This window comes from Caenorhabditis briggsae (genome assembly GCF_000004555.2).
Source record: "Caenorhabditis briggsae complete genome, chrIII, whole genome shotgun sequence".
NCBI classification, from domain to species: Eukaryota; Metazoa; Nematoda; class Chromadorea; order Rhabditida; family Rhabditidae; genus Caenorhabditis; species Caenorhabditis briggsae.
In genome coordinates, this window is record NC_013490.2 from 1754311 (window position 1) to 1778896 (window position 24586).

Consider the following 24586-nt stretch of genomic DNA (forward strand, 5'->3'; position numbering starts at 1 on the left):
CGGAGGAATACGAAATCATACCAACTACAGTCACATATTCTGAACATCCCGGCAAAGTTAGCATTGAAGATCTTCATAAAGAAATTGATTTGATGGAAAACTGGGCAAATGAATTGTTTGAGGACACTGTAGTTTTCTGTCACAATGACTTGGCTGTAGGTTTGAAATATAGTTTTCCAATTGAAGAATCTGATTTCAGTGTGCAAATATTCTGGAGCTGAATTCCAAAAGAGAACTGGTATTTATCGATTGGGAATTCGCTTCTTACAACTGCAGAGGATTCGATATTGCGATGCATTTGTCTGAAACTGCTGTTGATTTTCGTGATCCAACCCCACCGGGAATCAAATTCAGTGAAGAATTGACTGACAATCCGCCAAACTTGCATGGCTTTGTTGAAGCATACATTAATGCTGATAATGAAGTAAGACAAATTAAAGATACAAAAAATCCGAATACATTTTTTCAGCTAAAAAATCGAATTCCATCGGATCGCTCTGGTGAAATATCAAAACTAATTCAAGAAGTCGAATTCTTTTGGCCAATCACTCATCTTTTCTGGGCTTGTTTTGTTATGAAATTGGCACTTGTCAAGTACAATTGTGGAGTTGATATGGATGTTCAAGCGAAGGACCGATTTGCAATTTATTATCATTTGAAAGGAAGGACCCAGCAGATTTGGGAAAAATTACGAAAACAAAAAAATCATTGAACTTCTCGAAACAAATTTTTTTTTGCGTGTGATAATTCATATCCGCTGATTTTTAGAATTTTTGGTTTTCTTAAAGTTCCGGGAGCAAATAATGTTCAGTATTTGACAAAATGTATTTTGTTTGAGATCAAAATAAACCATTTATTGACCTGTTTTATGGTGTGCATACAATAAAAATGTAAATTTCGCAGCCTAGAGAACAAACTGCGATGGCTTCGTTTACATATTTCGGTTTCTGTTTCACACATAATAGTTTTTTTCCCAGTTCTACCACATATTCGCTACTGTTTGAAAATGAGAGAAATTGAGGTAAATATTGAAATCCAAAAGATTGTTAATGATTAGAATAAGGTTTCCATTTGGGCGGGTGAAGAAGCGGGCTACCCGCTACCCACCCAGGGGGCTCCCACCCCCCGCAATTAAATGCGTGTGAATTTTAATAAAATTTTAAAGGATAATCACGTATTTTCCAAGAAAAACTGAGTTTCTCAAATCAAAAAAACTACAAAAAAGATAATATTTTCCTCACGTAAATATTCGCGGGGGGTCAACGGGGAGCCGCGGGGGGTGAGCCCCCTGGGTGGGTGCGGGCGGGTGAATCGCCCCCCAAATGGAAACCCTAGATTAGAATTACAGAAGTTCTTCACAGAAAATGATCCAAGTTCTGAAGCGATTCTACAAAAAGTGATCAATCTTGGTGTTGATTTTTTAGGTAGAGAATGGAAGAATACCGATAAAAGTCAAGTGAACGTTAAAAAGATTCTGTAAGTCTTTGCTATATTGTGTTCTACGAAAAGTCAGAATTTTTAGTGGTGGCCAATCAAACCACATTTTCTACGTAACGTCTTCTAATTCAGCAAAGGAATACTTGCTAAGAATTCATCGTCAAGAAGATGCACATGTGTTCACGGATACAATCCTTTTTAGCATATTTTCAGGTAATCCAAAATGTAAATATCGTAAAACCTATAATAGAAGGGCCACATAATTTTGAACTTTGGGCCAATTCATCTCGGTTCCTGTCAAAGATATAAACATTATCAACAGATAAATTGTTTATCATACCGGAAGTGTTTTGTCAGTTGACACACATTTAATATTATAGGAGCCGAGAAAAGTTAGCTGAAACTTGACAATGTGTAGGGCATTTCTATTACAGGTTTTACAGTATTAGTATTCGTAAAAAAAATACAAAAATCACATCCAAATTGCATATTCAATTCAATTTATACGCAGAACGAGGAATCGGTCCGAAACTATATGGATTCTTTAATGGAGGGCGATTAGAAGAATACCTACCCAGTAGAACATTAGATGCTGTATTAGTTTTGAAGCCAGAGTGAAAGCTTCTAAATCTGAAATAAAACCTCCAAAAATCTTCCAGAATATCTCGAAAAATCGGAGAATCGTTTCCCAAATACCATTCCATGAACGTTCCACTCTCCAAAAATCGTCGTTGTTTTCAAGTTATGAGAGATGTTTTACAGCAATATCAGTTTGTTTTTAATACTATCTTTTTCATAGGAATCCTAACTTTACAGAAACCTTGGAGGTGGCGATTTTAATTTATTCCCCACTCATGTCACTTGGACTGATCACCCAGATTCAATTTCCCTTGAGAACTTACAAAAAGAAATCAATCTAATGGAATCTTGGACAAATGAGATTTTTGAGGATACTGTAGTTTTCTGTCACAACGACTTGGCTGTAGGTTTGAAATTTCGTTTTAGTTATGTATATAAAAGTTTCCGTTTAGTGTGCCAATATTTTGGAGCTGAATTCCAATAAAGAACTCGTTTTCATCGATTGGGAATTCGCTTCTTACAATTGCAGAGGATTCGATCTGGAAATGTTTTTGTCTGAAACTTCGATTGCCAGAGGTCTCACATCGACTAAAGCTCAAATAAATCAGGAAATGACCGAACATTCACCGAATCTTTATGGAATCTGTGAAGCATATGTTGATGCAGATTATAAGGTTTAGCCTGTTTGTTTAAGTATTTAAAAATAAATGTTTAGCTGAAAAATCTGGAGCCACCGAATCGATCAGATGAAATTTCAAAATTGATGAAAGAATGCAACTTTTTCACTCCAATTACTCATCTCTTCTGGGCTTGTTTCTTGATGAAAATCGGATTAATCAATTATATTCCTGGAGCTGATATCAATATGCGAGCAAGGGATAGATTGGCAGTATATTTTCATTTGAAGCCAAGGTCTCAAAAAATCTATGAGGAATTCAGAGATAAATAAGTGACTACTTTCTTATCAAATATCATTTGAAAACCTTTAGTGATCAAATGTTTGTTTATTTGTTCGCTTCAATGTAAACTATGTGATTTCTTTCTTGTCGACATTCGATTTTTCTTTCTTGCAATACATGTTTATTTGGATTCGCTAAATAATGTCTGAAATTGAGGTCTAGCCAAGTTCAAATCTGTAAAAATGCGTTTTTATATTCCAGAGACTGTTCAAACAGAATGCAATCAATTCTGATGTAATTAAGAAAAAGTTAATTGAGTTAGGAGAATCATTTTTGGGTGGAGAATGGAAGAATGTCACTTTAGATCAAGTCCATGTTCCTCGGTTACTGTGGGTTATAAACAGTTTTCAGAAAAAGTTTTCATTTCAAGAAGTGGACAATCAAACTATTTGTATCATGTGACGTCATCTACTTCTGCCACACCATATCTTCTAAGAATTCACCGGCAAGAACGAAGTCAAGTTTTCACGGACACTGTTTTATTTGCCATTCTTTCTGGTTAGACTACTTTTAAACAGGAAACATCAAAAATATTCAGAACGAGGACTTGGTCCAAAACTCTACGGCTTTTTTGAAGGAGGACGTTTGGAAGAATACCTTCCAAGTGAAGGATTCACTGAAGATGATTATTGGAAACCTGAGTGAGTTTTTTTTTGAAGACTAGACGACCTGGAGAAGACTTCTTGAAGATTCGTTCAAAGAATTGGTGCAGCACTTCCTGCGTTTCATGCAATGGATATTTCAGTTTCAAAAAATGTTCGGTGCACCAAATTAATGAGATATTGGTTGAATGGATATAAGTAAGATTGAGATTCATAAATTCAAAATTCAGAAATTCGTTTTAAGAGAACTTGAAGGAGGGGATTACGAAATTCTACCAACCACCGTAACCTATTCTGATCATCCAAAAACAATTTCGGTTCAGAAATTGAGTGAAGAAATTGACACCTTTGAGAAATGGGCAAGAGAAGTTTTCGAGCACACTTTGGTTTTTGGACAAATTGATTTTGGGGTGAGTTTCCATGCCATAAAAGACATTAATGTTGTTTTCAGGTGTCAAATGTTCTGGAGCTGAATTCTACAAAAGAAATGGTTCTCATTGATTGCGAGTTCTCATCATACAATTGGAGAGGGTTTGATCTTGCAATGTTTGTATCTGAATCGGCAATCACATTCAATGTTCCATTTCCACCTGGAATAAAAATCAGTGAAGATCTGACTGATAACTCTCCCAACATTCGTATTCTATGCGAAGCTTATCTAGATGCTGATAATACGGTTCAAATAGAAACTAGCAAATACCTAATGATTCTATTTTTCAGCTCAAAAATCATATTCCCTCTGATCGATCATCTGAACTGGAGTCTCTAATCCAGGAGTGTCTCTTCTTCTGGCCTCTCACTCATTTATTCTGGGCACTCTCTGCTATGAAACATGCACTTTTAAAATTCGAAAACGGGGTGGATTTAGATGTTCAAGCTCGGGATAGATTGGCAGTTTACTTTCATTTGAAACCAAGATCTCAAAAAATTTACGAAAAGTTGAAAAAGTGGAAGAAGGCACTTTGAAATGTTTTGATCTATGTTGTGTTCTTGTTCAAAGAGAAATAAAATAAATGTAATATTTATGACTTTTGGTATTCATTTGTCATTTTTATGATTTCTGATTATGTTTTATTCATTCGATTGATAAGAATAGAGTTCAAAAAGTCAGATAACCAGTTACAATTGAAAGTGACCCAAATAGCTGACCATACTATCATTTGATTTCTGTGTTCTTTGTTGACAAATGGACATCTGTTACTAATAATTTTTGGCTCTATTCCAGTGTAGAGGACCCAAATAAAATTAGAGGGGCTTTCTTTAGAGAACCGCGCTCCATCATTCCCTCTTGTTATTTTGGAGACCATCAAGACCAATAAATCAAACGAACGCGTCTGCTGTCTTTTGACCTTCCTCTAGCCGTCGGGGAAAGGCGTTTTCCCGCTAGTGCAACGTCTCTTTAACAAATCATTCTTTGTTAGTTTGACATATAAAAGAAAGTAGCTACAGCGATAAGAACTATTGCCCTTTTCTAATTTTAATAAACTTTCAGAATAAAAAACCAAAATCTGAAAGTACAACAACCCAAAATGACTGAAATAGAGGTGAGAAACATGGTTTTATTTTGCTGAAATCTTTCCTGATTTCAGAAATTCTTCATTGAACATTCTCCTGATTCTGAAGCGGTTCTTCAAAAAGTGATCGAATTGGGAAGAGACTTTTTGGGAGGAGAATGGAAAGACACAGATAAATCGGAAGTTAAAGTAACCAGAATTTTGTGAGTTTGTTTCTTTTCTAATTAAAATTTATAAGGCAATTTTCAGAGGTGGACAATCTAATCACATGTTCCACGTGACGTCATCCACTTCTGCCACACCATATCTTCTCAGAATTCATCGTCAACAACCAAGCCAAGTTTTTATGGATACTGTCAATTTCGCCATTTTCTCAGGTAATTTTTGTTTAAATTTCTAGCAATTTTTTTCAAATTTTTCAGAGCGTGGTCTCGGTCCAAAACTGTATGGCTTCTTCGAAGGAGGACGGATGGAAGAATACTTGCCAAGCAGAACATTGAATTTTGACGATGTTCTGAATCTTGAGTTAGTTCATTTGATATAGATTTGTCTGAGAAACATACAATTCAGAATTTCCCAAAAGATTGGTACCGTATTCCCTCCGTATCATGCCATCAAAGTTCCAGTATCCCAAAATAGAAGATGTATTCAGTTGATGAGAGATTGGCTTGATGGTTACAAGTGAGCCTCGTTTCTTTTTTCATTAGTCGACTTTTCCGATTTTCAGAGCTCTGGGAGGTGGAGATTATGAAATTCTGCCAACTACCGTAACTTATTCTGATCATCCAAAATGTGTATCAGTGGACGATTTGACAAATGAGATAAATATTTTTGAAAAGTTGTCCACCGAACTGTACGAGAATACCTTGGTATTCAGTCATAACGATTTGGCGGTGAGTTTTATTATGAAGGAGAATAAAAATTTCTCTCAAATTTTCAGAGTGGCAACATTTTGGAACTCAACTCTACAAAGGAATTGGTTCTCATTGATTGGGAATTCGGTACTTATAATTGGAGAGGATTCGATTTGGCAATGCATTTGTCTGAGACTGCGATAGACTTCCGTGTTCCATTCCCTCCTGGAATCAAGATCATTGAGAATTTAACTGAAAATCCTCCGAATATTCGTGTATTCTGTGAAGCATATCTAGATGCTGATAATAAGGTTTTTGAATTTAGAGAAAATGAAAATTGACTATTTTAATTTTCAGCTCAAGAACCATATTCCTTCCGATAGATCATCTGAACTGGAGTCTCTAATCCAGGAGTGTCTCTTCTTCTGGCCTCTCACTCATTTATTCTGGGCACTCTCTGCTATGAAACATGCACTTTTAAAATTCGAAAACGGGGTGGATTTAGATGTTCAAGCACGGGATAGATTGGCAGTTTATTTTCATTTGAAACCAAGATCTCAAAAAATTTACGAAGAATTGAGCAAGAAAGGATAATGTTGTATTTAATTGATTCTTGAAATAAAATGTTTGTTGATTGTGAATAATTGTATTTTTGTGGTTAAGATTACTCGAGCGTTGCCGGAAACATCTGCAGGAGAACAGTGAAAATTAAATGACGAATCCGACGGTAAAAAATCAATAATCGAAGTTTAGCCTAGACTTGTGGCTTTCCAGCTTTTAGCCTTGATTTGTGAGAGCCACCACCATGGCTTTTAGACGCGCATACGTTTGCCAAGACTTGTAAATCAGGGAATTTTGTCTAAGTATTCGCACCCACAGCCGAGATGGTTGGAGGTTGGTCCGATTCCGGATAAGACAGATACGAAAGTCATGTTTTCCAAACGTTTGACAAGGTTCGGAACTAGTAGTAACTCAACTTTCAGCTTCCGTCCGTAATCTGACGATGGCCCGCTGTACATCCGTTTTTAGGCATGCTCCGACTAATACCTGGCCAATACCCGTCCAACCGTCCTTAACTCGTGGCCAACGAACAACCAAATAAACTTTCATTCCTAAAACCAAATTGTTCATTCAAATTGGTTGCAAGATATAAGACAAAAGAAATAAGCTCTCAAACACCAAAATCCTGTCAAAACATAACTTTCTGAAAAAAAAACCTAACAGTCTTGAAGGTTTTCGAGATATGATCTAATATAAGCTCCGCCCACCATCCCTTGAATCAAAAGCTCGGATTTTATCATTCCGACAGATCTTTTTTCGTTGGCTTTGCACTTTATTTAAATCTTAAAAATGAATGCTATCGAGGTTTGTTGCTTCAATTTTCTTCTCAGATTTCGGAATGTTTTCAGAATATATTCACAAACATTCCTCTGGATTCTGACGAAATTCTTTAAAAAGTAATCGAATTGGGAATTGAGTATTTGGGCGAAAAGTGGAAGAATGTGGATAAAAATCAGATTACAGTTTCAAAAATAATGTTTGTTGGAACACTAAAAGTCAAAATTAGCAGTTGAAATAAAACAGAAATAAACATTAGAAAATGGTATAAACTTTAAAGGCACATAACTTTTTTCAAATACTATCTAAAAATATGAAATTAATACTAATTTGAAGCTCTTAAAATTTGCTACAAAATAATTTAAATTTCAAAATTTTGGGTTAGATTTGAGGCAAGTTATGCGCCTTTAAAAGCAAGGTAATAGATATATGGTACTTAAAGGCGCATAACTTTTGTAATATTCAGTTCTTAAAATTGAATTTACGTTTTTTAGAAGCAATTAAAATTTGCTACCAAATAGGTTAAATTTCAAATTTCAAAGTTAGATTTGAAACAAGTTATGCACCTTTAAATACATTAGAGTAGAGCTAGCTCGTAAGTACACAGTACTTAAAGGCGCATAACTTTATTCAATTTAGGTCCTAAAAATTGGTTTTAAGCTCATTTTGAAGCTCTTAAATTTTTCTACAAAATAATATTAATTTCAACTTCAAGAGTTACGTTTGAAAAAAGTTATGTGCGTTGTCTCTCCTCCGCCTTCTTCTTGTCACTTTTTCCTCGACGGAGCTACGCGGTGTCTCTCCTTCAATCCCATCTCAGCATGCTCATCCTCCTCATCAGTTGAAATCTCGAAAAGGATTCTCAACTCCAGTGGAGCCTTTCCCTGAGCCATCATCGCCATCTTCTTACAGCAATACCGAAGAAGCTTCTTCGTCTCCAAGTAGTTGGCAGCCAACACCAATTTCCCGAGATCCTCATCTTTCAACGCCTTCAAGAACTCCATCCCATTCTGGAATGTTCGTTCGTCTCGGCAACGGTCCCTCGACGTCTTCTAGAATCGGTTCTTCGCCACGATGATGCTCACACCACGCTGCCACCTTCTCCAGTGTCGCTCCATCGATGTTATTGATTGGAATCGAGGATTTGGCTGCTTTCTCTGCATCCAGACCTTGTCCGGTGACCAGATTGTTGAGGGTGGTGGGGCTCTCTGGTGGTGGGGCTGGAGCATCAGCCATGATTTTGGAGTTTTCTGCAATTAGGCAAGATTTAGGGTAAGGAAGTCGCACGAAACGAGTTTAAGAAAGTTGGAGATACTCTAAGCTAGCTTGAGATAGTCTAAACTAACTTGAGACAGTTTAAGCTAGCTCTAGATAGTCTGAGCTACCTTGAGATAGCTTAAGCTAGCCCAAAACTTGGATTTATCGATTCAGACAACATTCTCAAAAGAAATATAGTACAGGTAGGACCCGTAGGTCATCATCTTCCCAGGGGAAATCCGAATAGTGCGTCTTCTCAGGAGCCAAGGAAACAATGAGCAATACGAAAATGGTGGGCAGATGGTAAGAGGATTACGGTAAGGTCCTCTCCTGGGATAATTGGTCATAATGGATCTGCTAATGAGGGAGATCAGCCGATGGAAAGGGTCAGGTACCTGGCACAATGCCAGGTTTTCTTGAAAATAAGAAGGAAGGTGGCCAGAAAAACTATGAAGCTAGATGAGACGTCTTCAAACAGAAGAAAATCAAAAAAAAACCACGAAAAAATCGCCAAAAGGGCCTGAACCCCCCCCCCCCCCCCCCGAAACCAGGTAAAACGCGCGATCTCTACCCTGTAGATCACTACTGTAGATCACCCCCTCACACAAATAATATTTTTCGAAAGGCTTGTCTGAGCTTTAGGTAGTTTTAGATTATTAGTTTTAGATTACAAGTTAGACATTTTTCGATACCAATTGAAGTATAACTACAGTAATCACTCTAATAGAACGAACCTCTCCCGAACCGTCCTCCTTTGATCCCATATATCTCGGTTCTTGAGAAAGATATCAAATCTTTGTCAACTGATAAATTGTTTATCATAAAATCAGTAACATTTCATTAGTTGATTACTCCGGGGCATTCTATTACAGCTCAGGCTCAAACGTTTCTAGCTTAAATAGTACACTGCGTCACACTGCTCATTAGGAGCAATTTAAACATTGTGAAGACCTGGAAGTCGCTCAAAAATTGAAAATTCTAGAATATAAGGAAATTTTGAGAGATCCTAAAACATGCTAAATGATATTCTAGACTTCAAAACCTTCAGATTGTCTCAGAAGACGTATTTAAGTAAACATTCGAGCACATATGTCCTAACCATCTGCAAATTTCAATTTCAGCTGCCTCAACAAATTCCTTAGCTGCGTATTTCGGATTGCTTCGGATAGACCCCTCTTGCATCAGAGCAGCTTCAGACAGGTTGAGTTCTCCCTCAATAGCTCCATTCTCTATAGAATCTTCATTTTCCCATGCATTACCTCCCAAATCTTATCGCCTGTAAGAGGTGACATCTCGAATCGCACCATCCATCATAGGATCCTATTGTCACCTGTTGAGATGACCTATCTCAAGTACCCTAATCTCAAGGTCATACCCATGCCAGGTTTCTGTGCTCCTGGAAAGAGTTCGACCTTCCCTGGGGCACCTGGGATATTGCCAACCTACTTACTTCCCGCCAATCCAAAAGGTCCTGCGTTGGAATCTTCTTCTTGGAAAGGTGCGATTTGCCATCTAGACCCCTCGGTAATCAATTGTTCCTCTAGGAAGGTGCGTCATTTGGCTCCGCCCATCCAACAAGGATGGGTATATAAGGGACGGGGGTTGGCAGAGAGTCATTCATTCGTTGTCTCATTTTTTGTCCGCTCTCTTGGTCCTTTTCCCCAAAAATCGACAAATCCAAATCTAGAGCTAGCTTCGGCTGGTTTCAGACGTTTTGCGCTAGCTTTAGCTGAGTCCGGATGTCTTGAGCTAGCTTAGACTGCCTAGCTTTGGCTGATTTTTGCTAGCTATGGATGTTTCAAGCTAGCCTAGCTTAGCCTAGCTTAGCCTAGCTTAGCCTAGCTTAGCCTAGCTTAGCCTAGCTTAGCCTAGCTTAGCCTAGCTTAGCCTAGCTTAGCCTAGCTTAGCCTAGCTTAGCCTAGCTTAGCCTAGCTTAGCCTAGCTTAGCCTAGCTTAGCCTAGCTTAGCCTAGCTTAGCCCAGCCTAGCTTAGCCTAGCTTAGCCTAGCTTAGCCTAGCTTAGCCTAGCTTAGCCTAGCTTAGCCTAGCTTAGCCTAGCTTAGCCTAGCTTAGCCTAGCTTAGCCTAGCTTAGCCTAGCTTAGCCTAGCTTAGCCTAGCTTAGCCTAGCTTAGCCTAGCTTAGCCTAGCTTAGCCTAGCTTAGCCTAGCTTAGCCTAGCTTAGCCTAGCTTAGCCTAGCTTAGCCTAGCTTAGCCTAGCTTAGCCTAGCTTAGCCTAGCTTAGCCTAGCTTAGCCTATTTTTCTTCTTTTCAGCTTTTCCTACCCGATTTCCCAACTTACCTAACTTCTCTCTTATTTCAGATAACTTGGAATTATCAAAAATTAAAAAAAACATGTCTGACCAACGGGCTGCTGCTTCACCAGCCACTGCTGATGCTCCAGCTGCCGCTACCGAATCCTTCTACTACGTCTCCGGCGAAGACGACGTTAGAATCAAAGTCAGCGAATTGGCGCTCGGCCAATCGGCCACCATCCACGGAATGATCTCGAATCTTGGCTACACTGACGAACAAGCAGCCGCCACACCAATCCAACTGAAGCACATTAAAGGAGCCATCCTTCAAATGGTTATGGACTGGTGTGAGCACCATAAAGGAGAGCCAATCCCAGTGGAAGACACCTCCATCCCAAAACAGGTCAACATTCCAGAATGGGACCAAAAAATGTTGGATGGGATTGACAATGAGGAATTGTTCGATTTTATTATGGCTGCGAATTACTTGGATGTCAAGCAACTGCTCAATTATTGCTGCAAACAGGTGGCCATGATGATTAAAGGGAAGTCTCCAGAAGAGATTCGCGAGATTTATATGATTCCAACTGATGAGGAGGATGCGGCGGCTGAGAAGGAGGCCCAGGAGAGGGCCAAGAAAGAGGCTGCAGCTGCAACTGCTGGACAGGGACCATCCACCTCTACTGCTTAATTTTTTTCAAAATTTTTTCATTGCCCCCTCCCCCCTTCCCCCTAGTACCGTAAACCGTACGCCCCTTGTTTTCTTTTTTGAATAATAAATCTTGGAAACCTTCAGAAATTTGAAGATATCTCGAAAACTAACAAAGCTAGCCAAAAACGCTCAACTAAAAAAATATAGATCTTAAAATTTTACACATTTATGTAGTTAGTGATTTTGCTCCAGCTAGCTTAGAATTTGTGACATGCGCCTTTGAAATCAACGAGCCTAACAGGTAGGGGAATTTGAGGAAAAACTTTTCGAATAAAATTTTTCAAATTTTCCACTTAAAAAGTACCCCAAAACAATGAAAATACATGAAAAACACCTGAAAATCAGCTTCTACATTCTCGAAAACCATTTTGAAACGCTAAAAACCAATTTTCCAAAAAATGGGGTCAAATGGCTCAGTGGGATTTTCAGGACGCAACCTACCAATCTAACGTCCCGAGTTCGAGTCCACCCAGTGACAAACTTCTTTTTTGCTTCTTTTTTGAACAAGTTTTTAGGGTTCTAAAAGGTTCTAGATTCCAAAAGTCGAAAATTTCAAAAAAAAATCCGGAATTTGAAACTTTTTGAAATTTTTTTTTTGCCAAAATTGGTTGAAAATATCATTTCTAGGACACAAAAACTTGAAAAAAGTGATAAAAATAGTTTCTAATTCTGAAAATGGCATTTTCCACTGTTTTAGAGCGATTTTCCGAAAAATGCACAAGTGGCTCAGTGGGATTTTCAGGATGCGACCTGCCAATCTGGCCACCCGGGTTCGATTCCACCCGGTGGCAAACTTTTCTTGCTTTTATTTTAAGCAAGTTTTTAATGTTCTAGAAAGTTCGAGATGTTGGAATTTCAGATTTTCAGAATTCCTAAAATTTTTGGCTTCTGAATTTTTTTTCTAAAAATCTGAAAGTTTTAAAAATCGTTTTATTTGAAAAAGAATCAAAACATTCATGGATTTCCCAAAAAAAGTTCTCAAATCTGCCTAAAGTTTGGTACAGTACTCGATTTCCGACAGACATATCCAATAATACAGCCAGTCGAGCCATTTGAGATAACGGTTACCGATCGAATACTGAAAACAATTGGATTTGTCTGAAATTTTCAGAGAATACAAAACAATTCTAGAGCTTCAATTTTGTAGTTTCCAATTTTTTCTAGCTACCATAGTTTTTGAGATATGCGTCTTTAAAGCTGGCGCGCCTAAAAAGGGTGGGCGGCGCGCCAAGGTGCATATCTCCCCAACTACAGTAGCTAGAAAAAAGACTTAAATTAACAAAATATGCAAAAGTAATTTTTACACATTTGTGTAGTTTTCTTTTTTTTTTCTATTATCGTAGTTTTAGAGATATGCGCCTTTAAAGTCAGCGATCCTCCCTGCTTCCTTCAGGCGCCCGTCAGAGAGAGGCGACAACTTTAAAGGCGCATATCTCCCAAACTGCGGTAGCTATAAATAAAGTGATAACTACAAAAATAAAGCTCTAGACTTGATGATTACCTTGATAATTATTTTACCTTCCCAATGCCCCACTTCTGGACAATACGAAGTATATCCAACGATCATTCGAGATTTGGGCGGCACCACTTGTGAGTAATTGTAAAACATGAATTTTTGAACTTTTCTTGTATAATCCGGGTCGATGGTTCCACTAAGATACCATATTGATAATTACAAAATCTATTAATTACCTGAATCTACAGTAATCCTCTGCTCTCAAATTGTCCACCATCACAAACTTGCTCTTCTCTCCGTGCCAAGTGTACACAATGACTTGACCCTCAACTCTATGATCTACTTTTCCGTAGATCAGAAAAATCGATTGCACACTTTTCAGAACTGTCGAGAAGGGGCAAATATGGAAGCTCAGCGAGAAGCTTTCCAGCGATTTTGAGCTGAAATTATTGAGTTTTTTGAAGCTAAATGAAAATTTGAGTCACCTTCTAAAAACCCAATCCAAATCCAATTTATTCATGGATTCTACAAATACAACGATCACAAAATAAGATCCTGGTTGTAATTCTAAAGATTCGTCAAAAGTGATTTGTTGCTCGAAATCGTGTGCCGCATACATAAGCTCTGAAGCCTCCTGGCTGTCTGGACAGCAGCGATGAAGGTTGAGAAAGATATTTGTCTAGAAAAATGAGTGTAGTTTGGTTTAAAATTGAGATATCACAAAAATTCAAAATAGAGGTTATAGGGCTTGAAAAGAGCTACAAAATGATAAAATAAACACTATGTTTTGAATTTTGGGGCTTTTATTAAAGGGGGTATAGCCTCCCTAGGTAAAAGGTATGTAACTATCTTCCAATTAGAGATTTTCGAAAACTTTAAAATTAGTACTGTAGGGTTTCAGAGGACCTACAAAACGATATAAAATTTGAATTTTTGCAATACTTAGTTTTTTAGATTTGCGCCTTTAAAGTTGACGCGGCGCCAGCCCGGGGGGAGGGGGGTTGGGGAAGGCGCCTGGTGAGCGGCGCTTCAAGTTTAAAGGCGCATAACTCAAAAACTACGGTAGATAGAAAAAAGTTGTCAACTGCAAAACTGAAGCTCTAATGTTGTTTGATACACACAACATTTTTCAAAAAGATTAGAGTAAGCTAAATTATTTTGCTGGAACTCCAAAATTAAAAAAGGTTTTTTTTTGAAATAATGGGGAAATGTAACTTTCTCAAATGTTTTTATGTGTTCAAACTTTTCAGATTATGATGAAATTTACAAAACAAAACTAGAGCTTCATTTTGCAATCAACATATCTTTTTTAGCTATAATAGTTTTCGAGATATGCTCCTTTAAAGATAACACACCTCTTATTTGGGAGAGGGGGGGGGGCGTGCCAACTTTAAAGGCGCATATCTCAAAAACTAGGCTAGCTATGAAAAATCAATCAACTGCAAAAATGAAGCTCTAGTTTTGATTCATGTATTCTGGAAATTTCAGACAAAAATGTTCGAAAGCTTTTAAGTTATGGTATTTCTAAACAAAAAAGGTGCGAACTCGATTTTTTGCATCTTTTATAAAAGTTTAAGAAAAGGACCATACATTTCGCCAAGTGCATCTTTGAGCAAACACTTCTATTGCCATTTCACACGTTTCTTTTACATCAACGCGAATGATTCTGAAAAATACATTTTTTTTTTTTGGTTTTTTGAATTTTTTGAATCAAATCCCAACTGAAAAGCCTGTCCATTTTTTCGATTCACTCTCTGTCTCAACCGTTTCTCATGCCATCCCTCTCGATAGTGGCAAACAGAGAGTTGATCGAAAATTCGACAAAAATCCTTTAATTCCATCCAGAATATCTTCAGATCCGACAGGTACAAGTCAATAAATGCCAAGTTTTCAAAATTTTCTGAAAAGCAAGTTTTTAAAGATTTCAGAATAACTAATGTTTTTTGTAAATTTCCCATTGTACTAAACAAAACCAGAGCTTCATTTTTGTAATTGACAGTTTTTTTCTAGCTGTCCTAGTTTTTGAGTTATGCGCCTTTAAAGTTGGTGCGACCCTCCTCCTTATCTGAAAAACTGGAATACATAAAAACATTTGAGAAAGTTCGATTTCCCCATTATTTCAAAAAAAAAAAGACTCTTTGATTTTGAAATTTCTGAAAACTAATTTAACTTATTTCAATTTTTTTGAAAAATGTTGTGTGTATTAAACAACGTTAGAGCTTCAATTTTGCAGTTGACAGTTTTTTATAGATACCGTAGTTTTAGAGATATGCGCCTTTAAAGTTGAATCCTTCCTCTCCTTCGCGAGGCGCTAACTTTGAAGGCGCATAACTCAAAAACTACTGTAGATAGAAAAAAGTTTCCAACTACAACAATGAAGCCCTGGTTTTGTTCTGTGATAGTTTTCGAACTAAAAAGTAACCTTCTTCGAATTCATAACTTTTCATCGATGCAAAATTTCCTTTCCATGGTTTTATATTGTTATTTCCAAATTTGATCAATCGATGATCATCATATTGTTTGAAATCGAGAACCGCGTATGCATGACTATGGACCATATTGTTTGTTTTGAAGAATTCCCATTTTTCTGTTCCTTCTTTCAATGGGTACGCCGATGCAGTCATCAGAAAGCCGGCGGAGCTAAAAAGTGTGTAACTCTTTTCAAATTTGAGATTTACAAAAATTCAAAATGGAGGTTGTAGGTCTTAAAAAAAGCTTCAAAAATATATATAACGCAATATTCTTTGAATTTTAGGTATACTAATAAGAGAGCCTTAAAGATTGGAAACTATCAGCGGACGCTCCGTCGTAGTAGCCTCCCTAGGCAAAAGCGATGCGGCTAGCTTCAAAGTTAAGAATTCTCAAAAACTCAAACTGTAAATTTAAGCGCTTGAAAAGAGCTACAAAATGATATAAAATTCAAATAGCCATCACTTTTCCAAATTATATACAAAAATACTCACAAATACTTCATCATATCTTCCCAAAGCTGATCCTCATTCATTTTATCACGCACCCAAACTGTTTTTGTCAATGAGCGATTTTTTGAAAATTCAAACTGCAGAATGTAGATCTTTAAAAGCTCTACAAAATGATATGAAATTTGATTCGATTCAAATTTCGAAATTTTGAGAAAAATTGACTTGCAAAAATGGCTATTATAATTACCTGTCAAACAATAATTACCTGTCAAACAATGGAACGTATGATTTGCGCATCCTCCATTTAGAGCCCCATAAGATCCTCTCTTCTTGGCGAACGCTTTTTCAATAAAACCCGCCCATGCCTGTTTTCTGGTCATCATCACACATTGCTCAACTCCATCAATATTTGGAATATAGGAATCCAAACGAAACACTTGCCATTGACCATCGATGAGCAGTCTGAAACAGGAAACTTTTTGGGAATCCAATGAATTCATCTAACGTTTCTCAGAAATTTGAAAACTGAAACTAGCCGAATCTTATATGATTTTGAAGCTCTTTTCAAGACCTACAACCTTAATTTTGAATTTTTGTAAAATCTCATATTTGAAAAAAGTTACGTCCATTTTAGCTCCGCCCCTTCACTCGTTTGCGAGGCGGTTTGGCTTGCCCACTTTAAAGGCGCATAACTCAAAAACCCCAGCAGCTTTCAAAAATCCTGACGAATTTTTTATGATTCTGTAGCGTTTATTAGGGTCTACATTTTCCATTTCAAATAACTAAAAATATGAAACCTGAATAAAGTTATAGACTTTCTACTGAACGCGGCCGTTTCATTCTGAAAGACGCCTGTGTTAAACACGTTCTGCTGATAATATGGAAAAATAGGATCTAGTTGAATTTTTTATGGTTTTGTAGCTCTTTTTAAAATCTACAATTTGAAGCTAGCTACATCGTTTTTTGCTAGGGAGGCTACTTCAAGCTGACGACAGAGCAGACGCTAATAGATTCCAATCTTTAAGGCTCCCTATTTCAAATACCCAAAATTAAAAGCATATTGAATTATATATGATTTTGTAGTCCTTCTTAAGATCTACAATTTACAGTTTGGGACGTTCGAAAATATTGATTATGACCAAAGTTATGGATCATAATTATTTTCCAATATGAACAGAACAATGTCCATAACTTGCTTCAAAATCCACATTCTAAAATGATCTAACTTGGAAGATGTGGATATTAAAAACGACTATTAGAAAAAAATTGCCCGAAGTTTCGAAAATCTTACCTAACCTGTACCAATCCTTGCTCCATCGCATACTCATTTCTTGGTATAATCTGTTCCATCAACTCTCTTCTTCTACAAATTGTCATCAGTGGGCCCAACAACCAACAATCACCCACAACTCCTTGACAAACATGAAATGGCCATGGATCTTTCCATAAACACCATTTGTCCATATGGGAAAGTAAAACCGGATGACACCTTCTGTATTGAACCTCTTTAAGAAATTGTACAGGCAGCCAGCACATTCCGGGGAGTTTTACGACTTTGCCAGTATGATAATCGATCCATTTTCCCAATGATTTCGTTGTTGGTGGGAAATCAGTGTCCAAGTAAGTGTCTTCGTTGACTCTGAAAGTTTACAGAAAATGAGATATACGGGCTTAAAGTTGAAAATCTGGTTTGGCTTTTTCCTGCAAGTTTTTAAATATTATAGAATATTTCATATCTTATGAAATTCCTAGATTATACTGAACAAAAATAGAGCTTTATTTTGCACCTCCCAAAATTTTTCTACCTACAGTAGTTTTTGAGATATGCGCCTTTAAATTTGAGCGCGCCGCTTCCCCTTATGAAGGAGGAGGGGGAAGCGGTGCGCCAACGTTAAAGGCGCATAACACAAAAACTACGGTAGTTATCAAAAAATTGTCAACTACAAAAATGAAGCTCTAGCCTTGTTTAGTATATACAAAAATTTCAAAAAGATTAGAATAAGCTAAATTAGCTTTCGGAACTTCCAAAATTTTGGTTTTTTTTTTCAATAATATGGAAATCAAACTTTCTTGAATATTTTTATGCATTCATATTTCACAGAATTTGAAGAATCTTAAAGCAATTATATAACAAAATCAGAGCTTTAATTTGCAATTGAGATTTTTTGGATATCTGCCGTAGTTTTTGAGTTATGCGCCTTTGAAGTTGGCATGCTCTCTCCTCCCTTCCCGCAATGGGGCGCCAACTTTAAAGGCGCATAACTTGAAAACTACGATAGATAGAAAAAAGTTGTCAATTGCAAAAATGAAGCTTTTCAGCTCTTCTATATTGGTATAACATTTTCCTAAATTAATCTTACTTCAATTCCTTCACAATTTCCAGACATTCTTCATCACTTTTCTGAAAAACTTCCTCCTTCGTTGGATAGAAATCTATGGAGAAAGACATGAGGTTTAAATTGAGAACTACTTAAAAACTAGTTGGCAGACGCACAAAAAATAGATTGGGAGGAAGAAATTCACGGCAAAAGTTCACGAGATACAATTTTTTATAGGCCAAAAACTGAGAAAATGATGACAATTGGAAAAAAAACGGCTCTAAAAATGGCTCCAAAAATGACTAGAGGGAAGTTGGATTCTTCTGAAAAATGTACACAATTTAGATCAAATTTATAGCTTATTTTTCATAGTTGACAACTTTTTCCTATCTACCGTAGTTAATGAGTTATGCGCCTTTACAGCTCCTCCTCCTCTTTCCCTCCTCCCCCTGGGAAGCGACTCCCCAACTTTAAAGGCGCATATCTCAAAAACTACAGTACTTAGAAAAACTTGGAAACTACAAAACTTTAGCTCTAGAATTCCTCTATATACTCTGAAATTTTCAGACAAATCCAACTTTTTTCAGTTCTCGATCCGTAACCGTTATCTTCAATGGCTCGACTCACTGTATTATTGGACATTTCTGTCGGAAATCGAGTACTGTACCAAACTTTAGGAAATTTCGAAAACTATTTTTGGCTTTCCCATAATTGCTTTAATTATTCTAAAAGAAAATTTTATTAAAAATTTCCCGATGTTTGAAATTTCAGGAATTCTGAAAATCTTAAATTTCAACAATTTTTCACTGAAAAAGTCATGGAAAAATATAGAAAAATGCATTTTTCAAGGATTAAATTGTATTTTCTTCAATTTTTATCAATTTTCAGACTATTTCATAACATGAAGCGTTAATTATAAAAAATTAAAAAACATTTAAATCCGAAAGTTCAACTACTTCCCAATAGCAAACGTCATTCCTCTCTGAAACCTCAACGGGGGCGGATAGACGCTGGATTCTGACTTCAATCCATAAAAACATTTAATTAGTCTTAATTACCCTTAATTAACTATTCTCACTTGTCTCCTTTTCCTTTAACGATTTCCGCGTTGACTCGAACCCATTTACAATGGATATGTTTGCAAAAGTAGTTCTCCATCTCTACAGGGGATCGTGAGGAAATGAAGATTGTTGTAATTAGCTGGAAAGTTAATTACAATTGTGTAAAATTTAAAGCTAAACATTTTTGTAGTTGACAACTTTTGGATAAAAGCGATGGTTTTTGAGTTATGCGCCTTTAAATTTAGCGCAGCTCCACTGGCAGAGGCGGGTAGGGGAGGCGGAGCGCCAAGGCGCATATCTCAAAAACTACAGTAGCTAGAAAACAATTTTCAACTATTAAAATATTAAAAATTAAATTTAACATATTTTTGTATTTAGCAACTTTTTTATAGCTACCGTAGTTCTTGAGCTATGCGCCTTTAAAGTTGACACATCACCTCCCCTCTCCTTCAGGTGACGAGTCGCGCCATCTTTAAAGGCGCATAACTCAAAAACTACGGTAGCTAGAAAAAAGTTGTCAATTAGTAAAATGTGTAGAATCAAATTTTACACTTTTTCACAATCTTATTTTGTGTGCTATAGTTTTTCTAGATTTTGAGTTATGCGCCTTTAAAGTTGCCGCGCCTCATTCCCTCTGTCAGGCGCCGGAAGCAAACGGTGAGGTGCGCCAACTTTAAAGGAGTATAACTCTAAAACTACAGTAGCTAGAAAAAAGTTGTCAACTAACAAAGCATGTAGCATTTAGTTTTACACATTTTTTTAGTTGACCTATTTTTGATAGCTACCGTAGTTTTTGACTTATGCGCTTTTAAAAATTACCTTTGGATTCCTGATATCATCTCCCCATTCCACACGGGTTTCTCCTGAATCCAAAATTTCGTCATATATTCTGACATCACGATGTCGTCGACCTCTTTTTGATACTTGTTCGCTGAAGATAATTAGAGGCTAATTAAGTGGTAATTAAGTGAAAAACCCCACTCACCGCACATCCAGAGCCACCCAATCTCCCGGTTTCACTTGTCTCCCCATTTTGTCACATGGTGTGTCCGGGAAGTATAAATTTCCAAGTTGGGACCAAGCCAAACCGTAACTTCGTCCTTTTTTTCCTTTAAAATTAGGGTCCACATGAACCACAAATGAACAATAACGAATGCGCTATAAACAAATAAGGATATCTCAGAAAGTAGAAATGCTAGAAGGAAAATTCAAATTTGCTCTGATGGTTCCCGAGATATAAGCTTTTGAAGTTTACGCGCGCGCTGCTGCCCAGGAGGAGACGCAGAGAAACGAGCGCGCTCTCGTTTCTCCGCGTCTCTCGTGTGGGCGGCGGCGGCGGTCGCCGCCGTCAAACTTGAAAGGCTCAAATCTCGGGAACCGTTAGAGCTATCAGAAAACTACAATTTACGAAAATGTGTGAAATTTTATTCTACACATTTTCCAACTTGAATTTTGTTTCTAGCTCTTCTAGTTTTTAAGATATATCCAAAAGTTTCTTACCCCTTTAACTTTTGGCACTATGCGGAGGTTTTGGACAGGAACAGCAACAGTGGGTTGGTTAGGTTCAACGTCATCTGTAACAAAAATTCCAGAAACTAGGAGAAATTGAAAAATCAATATTTTGAAAAAAAACTGTTTTCATTCCAAATTAAGTCAAATTCCATTTTTTTTAATTCAAGAAAATTTCATGAGATCAGTTCCAAATTCAATACTCAAAATAGCATAATTAAAGAAAAATAATTATTTGTCTGAAATTTGCACTTGGCTCCGCCCTCTTGACAGTGGTTAATAATACTCATCGTGACGATGGTCTGAAAAAAAGGTTTTTGACTAAAAAGACATTCTCAAACTCAAAATTATAGTTTCGAAGCTAATTTTTCAAATTGGCCACGTTTAGAGCTTTAAAATGAATATAATCATGAACTACTTTTCTCAATTTTCATTTCTCGGACCCCCATGTGCCTTTAAAGTCGAAAAATCAAAATGGGCGGAGCCTAGTCGTGGTTATACTCATTTGAAAGCTCATAACATCAGAATTTCAAAAATATAAGTTTCAAACCAAAATTCTTCAAAATTTCCGAGTTATGATCAAATCAAGCTTTTTTGAAAAAATTCGAAATTTGGTTTGTTGGTAAACATAACTTCAGATATTTTTGAAATTTTGAGATTCAAATTAAACCCGCTGAGAGCTTCAAAATGAGTATAATCATGGCCTACTTCCTTGAAAAAGGTTTTTTCAGGTCCCACCACGAAAACTACAGTAATCCTAAATTTTCGCCAAAATAGGGCATGAGTATACTTTTTGGAATCCTCAGAACAAAAGAAGTTTAGTGGAAAAAAATAAAATTTCTAAAAACTAAAATTGCAAGAAAAGTACCTGGACGTCTTCTAGAGGAGTCTTGGGGTCCCCATGATCCCTGGTTGGGTGGTCCACCGTTTCCAGAAGTTTCCCCAAATCTTGAAGTTTCATCAGAAATGTGAGCAGCAAGGGTGGACGCTGAAAATTAGAGAATTTCAGAAAAAAATTTAAGTTTCAGAAAAAACTTTTTTGAAAATTTTCAGAAGATTTTTTTTAAATTCCAGTCAAAAATTCTCAAATCGCCTTTTCTGAAAATTTTTATAATTACCATTGAGTTTCTCGCCCTCTCCGGATTCTAAAAAGTATACTCATGCCCTATTTTAATGAAAATCGAGGGTTACTGTAGTTTTCGTGGTGGGACCCGAAAAAAATTTTTGAGAGGAATATAGGCATGATTATACTCATTTTGAAGCTCTGGACGTTCCAAAAATGAAAAAAATAAATTTGATATCAAAATTTCGAAAATATCAAAAGTTATGACCCAAAAACCGAACTTCCAAATTTTTCAACAATTCTTTATTTGGTCGTAACTCGGTGGTTTTCAAGATTTTAGACTTGAAACTTAATTTTTCGGCATTGTGACGTTATGGGCTTTTAAATGAGTATAAACACGACTATGCTCCTCCCGCTTTGATTTTTATGACTTTAAAGGCGCATAGGGTGCGAAAAGTGTCAGAAAATCAAATTCATAGAAAGTAGGTCATGATTATACTCATCTTGAAGCTCTCCACGTGCTAGAAATGAACATTTAAGTTTCATCTCAAAATGTTGAAAACAGCTGAAGTTATGACCAAAAAACCAAATTTCAATTTTTTTTCACCAAATCTTTATTCGGTCGTAACTCGGTGGTTTTCAAGATTTTATGTTAGAAGCTTTTATTTTTCAAATTCTGGCGTTATGAGCTTTCGATTGAGTATAAACACGACTAGGCTCCGCCCATTTTTGATTTTCACTGATTTTCGACATTAAAGACGCATAGGGGGTCCGAAAAATTGAAATCATGGAAAGTAGGTCATGATTATACTCATTTTAAAGCTCTTAGCACAAGAAGTTCAAAAAACTAAGTTGCCAACTGAAATTACTGAAAATTAGAGAATTTTTTTGAAATTTTTCAGCCAAAAAATTTTTTTCAGATTTTTTCAACACTTTCTGACCTGTCATTTGTTGTGCATCCCCACGGCTTGTTCCATATCTACAGTAATCCTTTGGGGACGGAGACCCACGTCTCCGGAATCCAGTTCTTGATATTTCAGCATTTCCAGCTCCCAAATACTCCAATAGTAACATGATTTTTCTTGTATCTTCTCGATATTCCTCAATATGTCTTTTCATCTGATTCTTGACGTCTTCTACGTCTTTCTGGAGTTTTTTCACAGCGTCCACGACATTTTCAGAAGTTTTTGGATTTCCAGAATTTTTCAAAAATTCTGAAATTCTGGAAAATTTCTCCAACTGAGCATCCACGTAGATTCCGAAACTCTCGAGCTCTCCTTTGATGTCTAACCCTCTCAAAACGTCCATTCTCTTCATCAAATCGATTCTTTCCAGACAATTCTGAAAATTTCCAGCCAGACCTTCGTAAGCAACCAAGGCTTCCGTGAAATGGGCGGAGCTTGGGGGCGGAGTCGCATTTTCGATCTCGTTTTCGATGGCCTGAGCCTCTCCAATTATCGATTCAATTCGCTCGACAATTTTGTAAAAATCCCGACGACCAGAGAGCAAAGCTGAAAAGAGCTGACTTTAAAAAAATTTTCTAACATTTTTGACCACAACTTTTTAAATACTCAAAATTTCCTGAAAATTTGGTTTTGTTCACATTTGCCTCGTTTAGAGCTTCAAAATGAGTATAAACACGACCATGTTCCTTTAAATTTGAAATTTTGACATTAAAGGCGCATAGGCGGTGCGAAAATTGTCAGAAAAATGAATTCATGGAAAGTAGGTCATGATTATGCTCATTTTGAAGCTCCAAACGTGTTAAATTTAAAAATCTAAGATTCGTCTGAAAATTGTTATCATAGCAAAAGTTATGAGCGAAAAACCTATTTTTGAAAAATTTCCAAAAATCTTGTTTTGGTCATACTCGGTTCTTGTCGAGAATTTCTGTTAATTTATTTTTATTTTCGAAAAATTTACTTTTATTTTCGAAACTCTGGGGTTTTGAGCTTCAAAATGAGTATAATCATGACGTACTTTTCATGACACTCGGATTTTTGACCCCCTTTGCGCCTTTAAAGCCAAAAATAAAAATGGGCGGAGCCTAGTCGTGTTTGGGCTCATTTTGAAGCTCTCAACAAGACAAGTACAATTTTTTAACAATATTTTGATTTACTCAAAAATTGTTCGAGTTACGGTAATTTGAACATTTACCTGGCTGAGATGGACGTGGTGTTGAAGTCGCCGAAGGGGGCGGATCCCCATTTTCGTGAAAAGAAGACATTTTGAATTACCTGAAATTTTTTTTGAATTCAAATTCAAATCAAAAAAGCTAAAAAACCGGTGAAAATATTATTTTTGGGGGAAAAAGGGCGAAAATAGGAAAAGAGAAAAATCGAAATTTTTCAAAAATATCCTAATTTTCAACGTTTCTAAGTCAAAAAAAACTTGAAAAACCGATACAAAATAGTTTCTAACTCTGAAAATTCCATTTTTCCAGGGTTTTTAAGCGATTTCCCAAAAAATGCACAAATGGCTCAGTGGGATTTTCGTTATTTCAACTACCAATCTAACGACCCGGGTTCGATTCCTCTTGGTAGCAATACTTTTTGCTATTTTTTTTGAGCATTTTCAGGTTGAAAAAAAACGAGAGACGCAGAGAATCGAGAGCTCTCTAGCTTATCTGCGTCTCTCATTGGATGACGCTCACTTTAAACGCGATAACTCAGAAACTACTGTAGCTAGAGAAAATTGAAAACCACCAAAATGTGTCAAATTTCATTTTACACATTTTTCTAGTTAGCAACTTTT

At 36.7% G+C, this 24586-nt stretch overlaps 5 protein-coding genes across 5 annotated transcripts; 3 read left to right on the forward strand and 2 right to left on the reverse strand.

The window, feature by feature from the left end:
- Positions 1-292: 292 nt before the first annotated feature.
- Positions 293-4543, forward strand: CBG00479 (the record flags this gene model as incomplete). The annotated part of the gene is made up of 7 exons (XM_002640872.1): positions 293-424; positions 1349-1476; positions 2254-2423; positions 3514-3616; positions 3822-3987; positions 4029-4253; positions 4298-4543. The coding sequence occupies 7 exons, from the start codon at positions 293-295 to the stop codon at positions 4541-4543; spliced, it is 1170 nt and encodes a 389-aa protein (XP_002640918.1).
- A 563-nt stretch (positions 4544-5106) lies between these two features.
- On the forward strand, positions 5107-6539 carry Cbr-ckb-2 (the record flags this gene model as incomplete). Its single annotated transcript, XM_002640873.1, has 8 exons — positions 5107-5121; positions 5167-5294; positions 5341-5468; positions 5514-5616; positions 5662-5772; positions 5819-5984; positions 6032-6256; positions 6303-6539. The coding sequence occupies 8 exons, from the start codon at positions 5107-5109 to the stop codon at positions 6537-6539; spliced, it is 1113 nt and encodes a 370-aa protein (XP_002640919.1).
- Positions 6540-8050: 1511 nt separating this feature from the next.
- Positions 8051-8519, reverse strand: CBG00481 (the record flags this gene model as incomplete). The annotated part of the gene is made up of 2 exons (XM_045243419.1): positions 8051-8293; positions 8382-8519. The coding sequence occupies 2 exons, from the start codon at positions 8517-8519 to the stop codon at positions 8051-8053; spliced, it is 381 nt and encodes a 126-aa protein (XP_045091531.1).
- Positions 8520-10892: 2373 nt separating this feature from the next.
- Cbr-skr-10 lies at positions 10893-11483 on the forward strand (the record flags this gene model as incomplete). The annotated part of the gene is made up of 1 exon (XM_002640875.1): positions 10893-11483. The coding sequence occupies one exon, from the start codon at positions 10893-10895 to the stop codon at positions 11481-11483; it is 591 nt and encodes a 196-aa protein (XP_002640921.1).
- Positions 11484-12482: 999 nt separating this feature from the next.
- CBG00485 lies at positions 12483-24059 on the reverse strand (the record flags this gene model as incomplete). Its single annotated transcript, XM_045243420.1, has 17 exons — positions 12483-12602; positions 13006-13156; positions 13197-13400; positions 13446-13639; positions 14551-14626; positions 14683-14860; positions 15383-15600; positions 15924-15981; positions 16147-16343; positions 17173-17520; positions 19278-19399; positions 20080-20191; positions 20246-20418; positions 20761-20834; positions 21638-21757; positions 22774-23343; positions 23990-24059. 17 exons carry the CDS (start codon positions 24057-24059, stop codon positions 12483-12485), a joined length of 2985 nt encoding a protein of 994 aa, XP_045091532.1.
- Between the last annotated feature and the right edge of the window lie 527 nt (positions 24060-24586).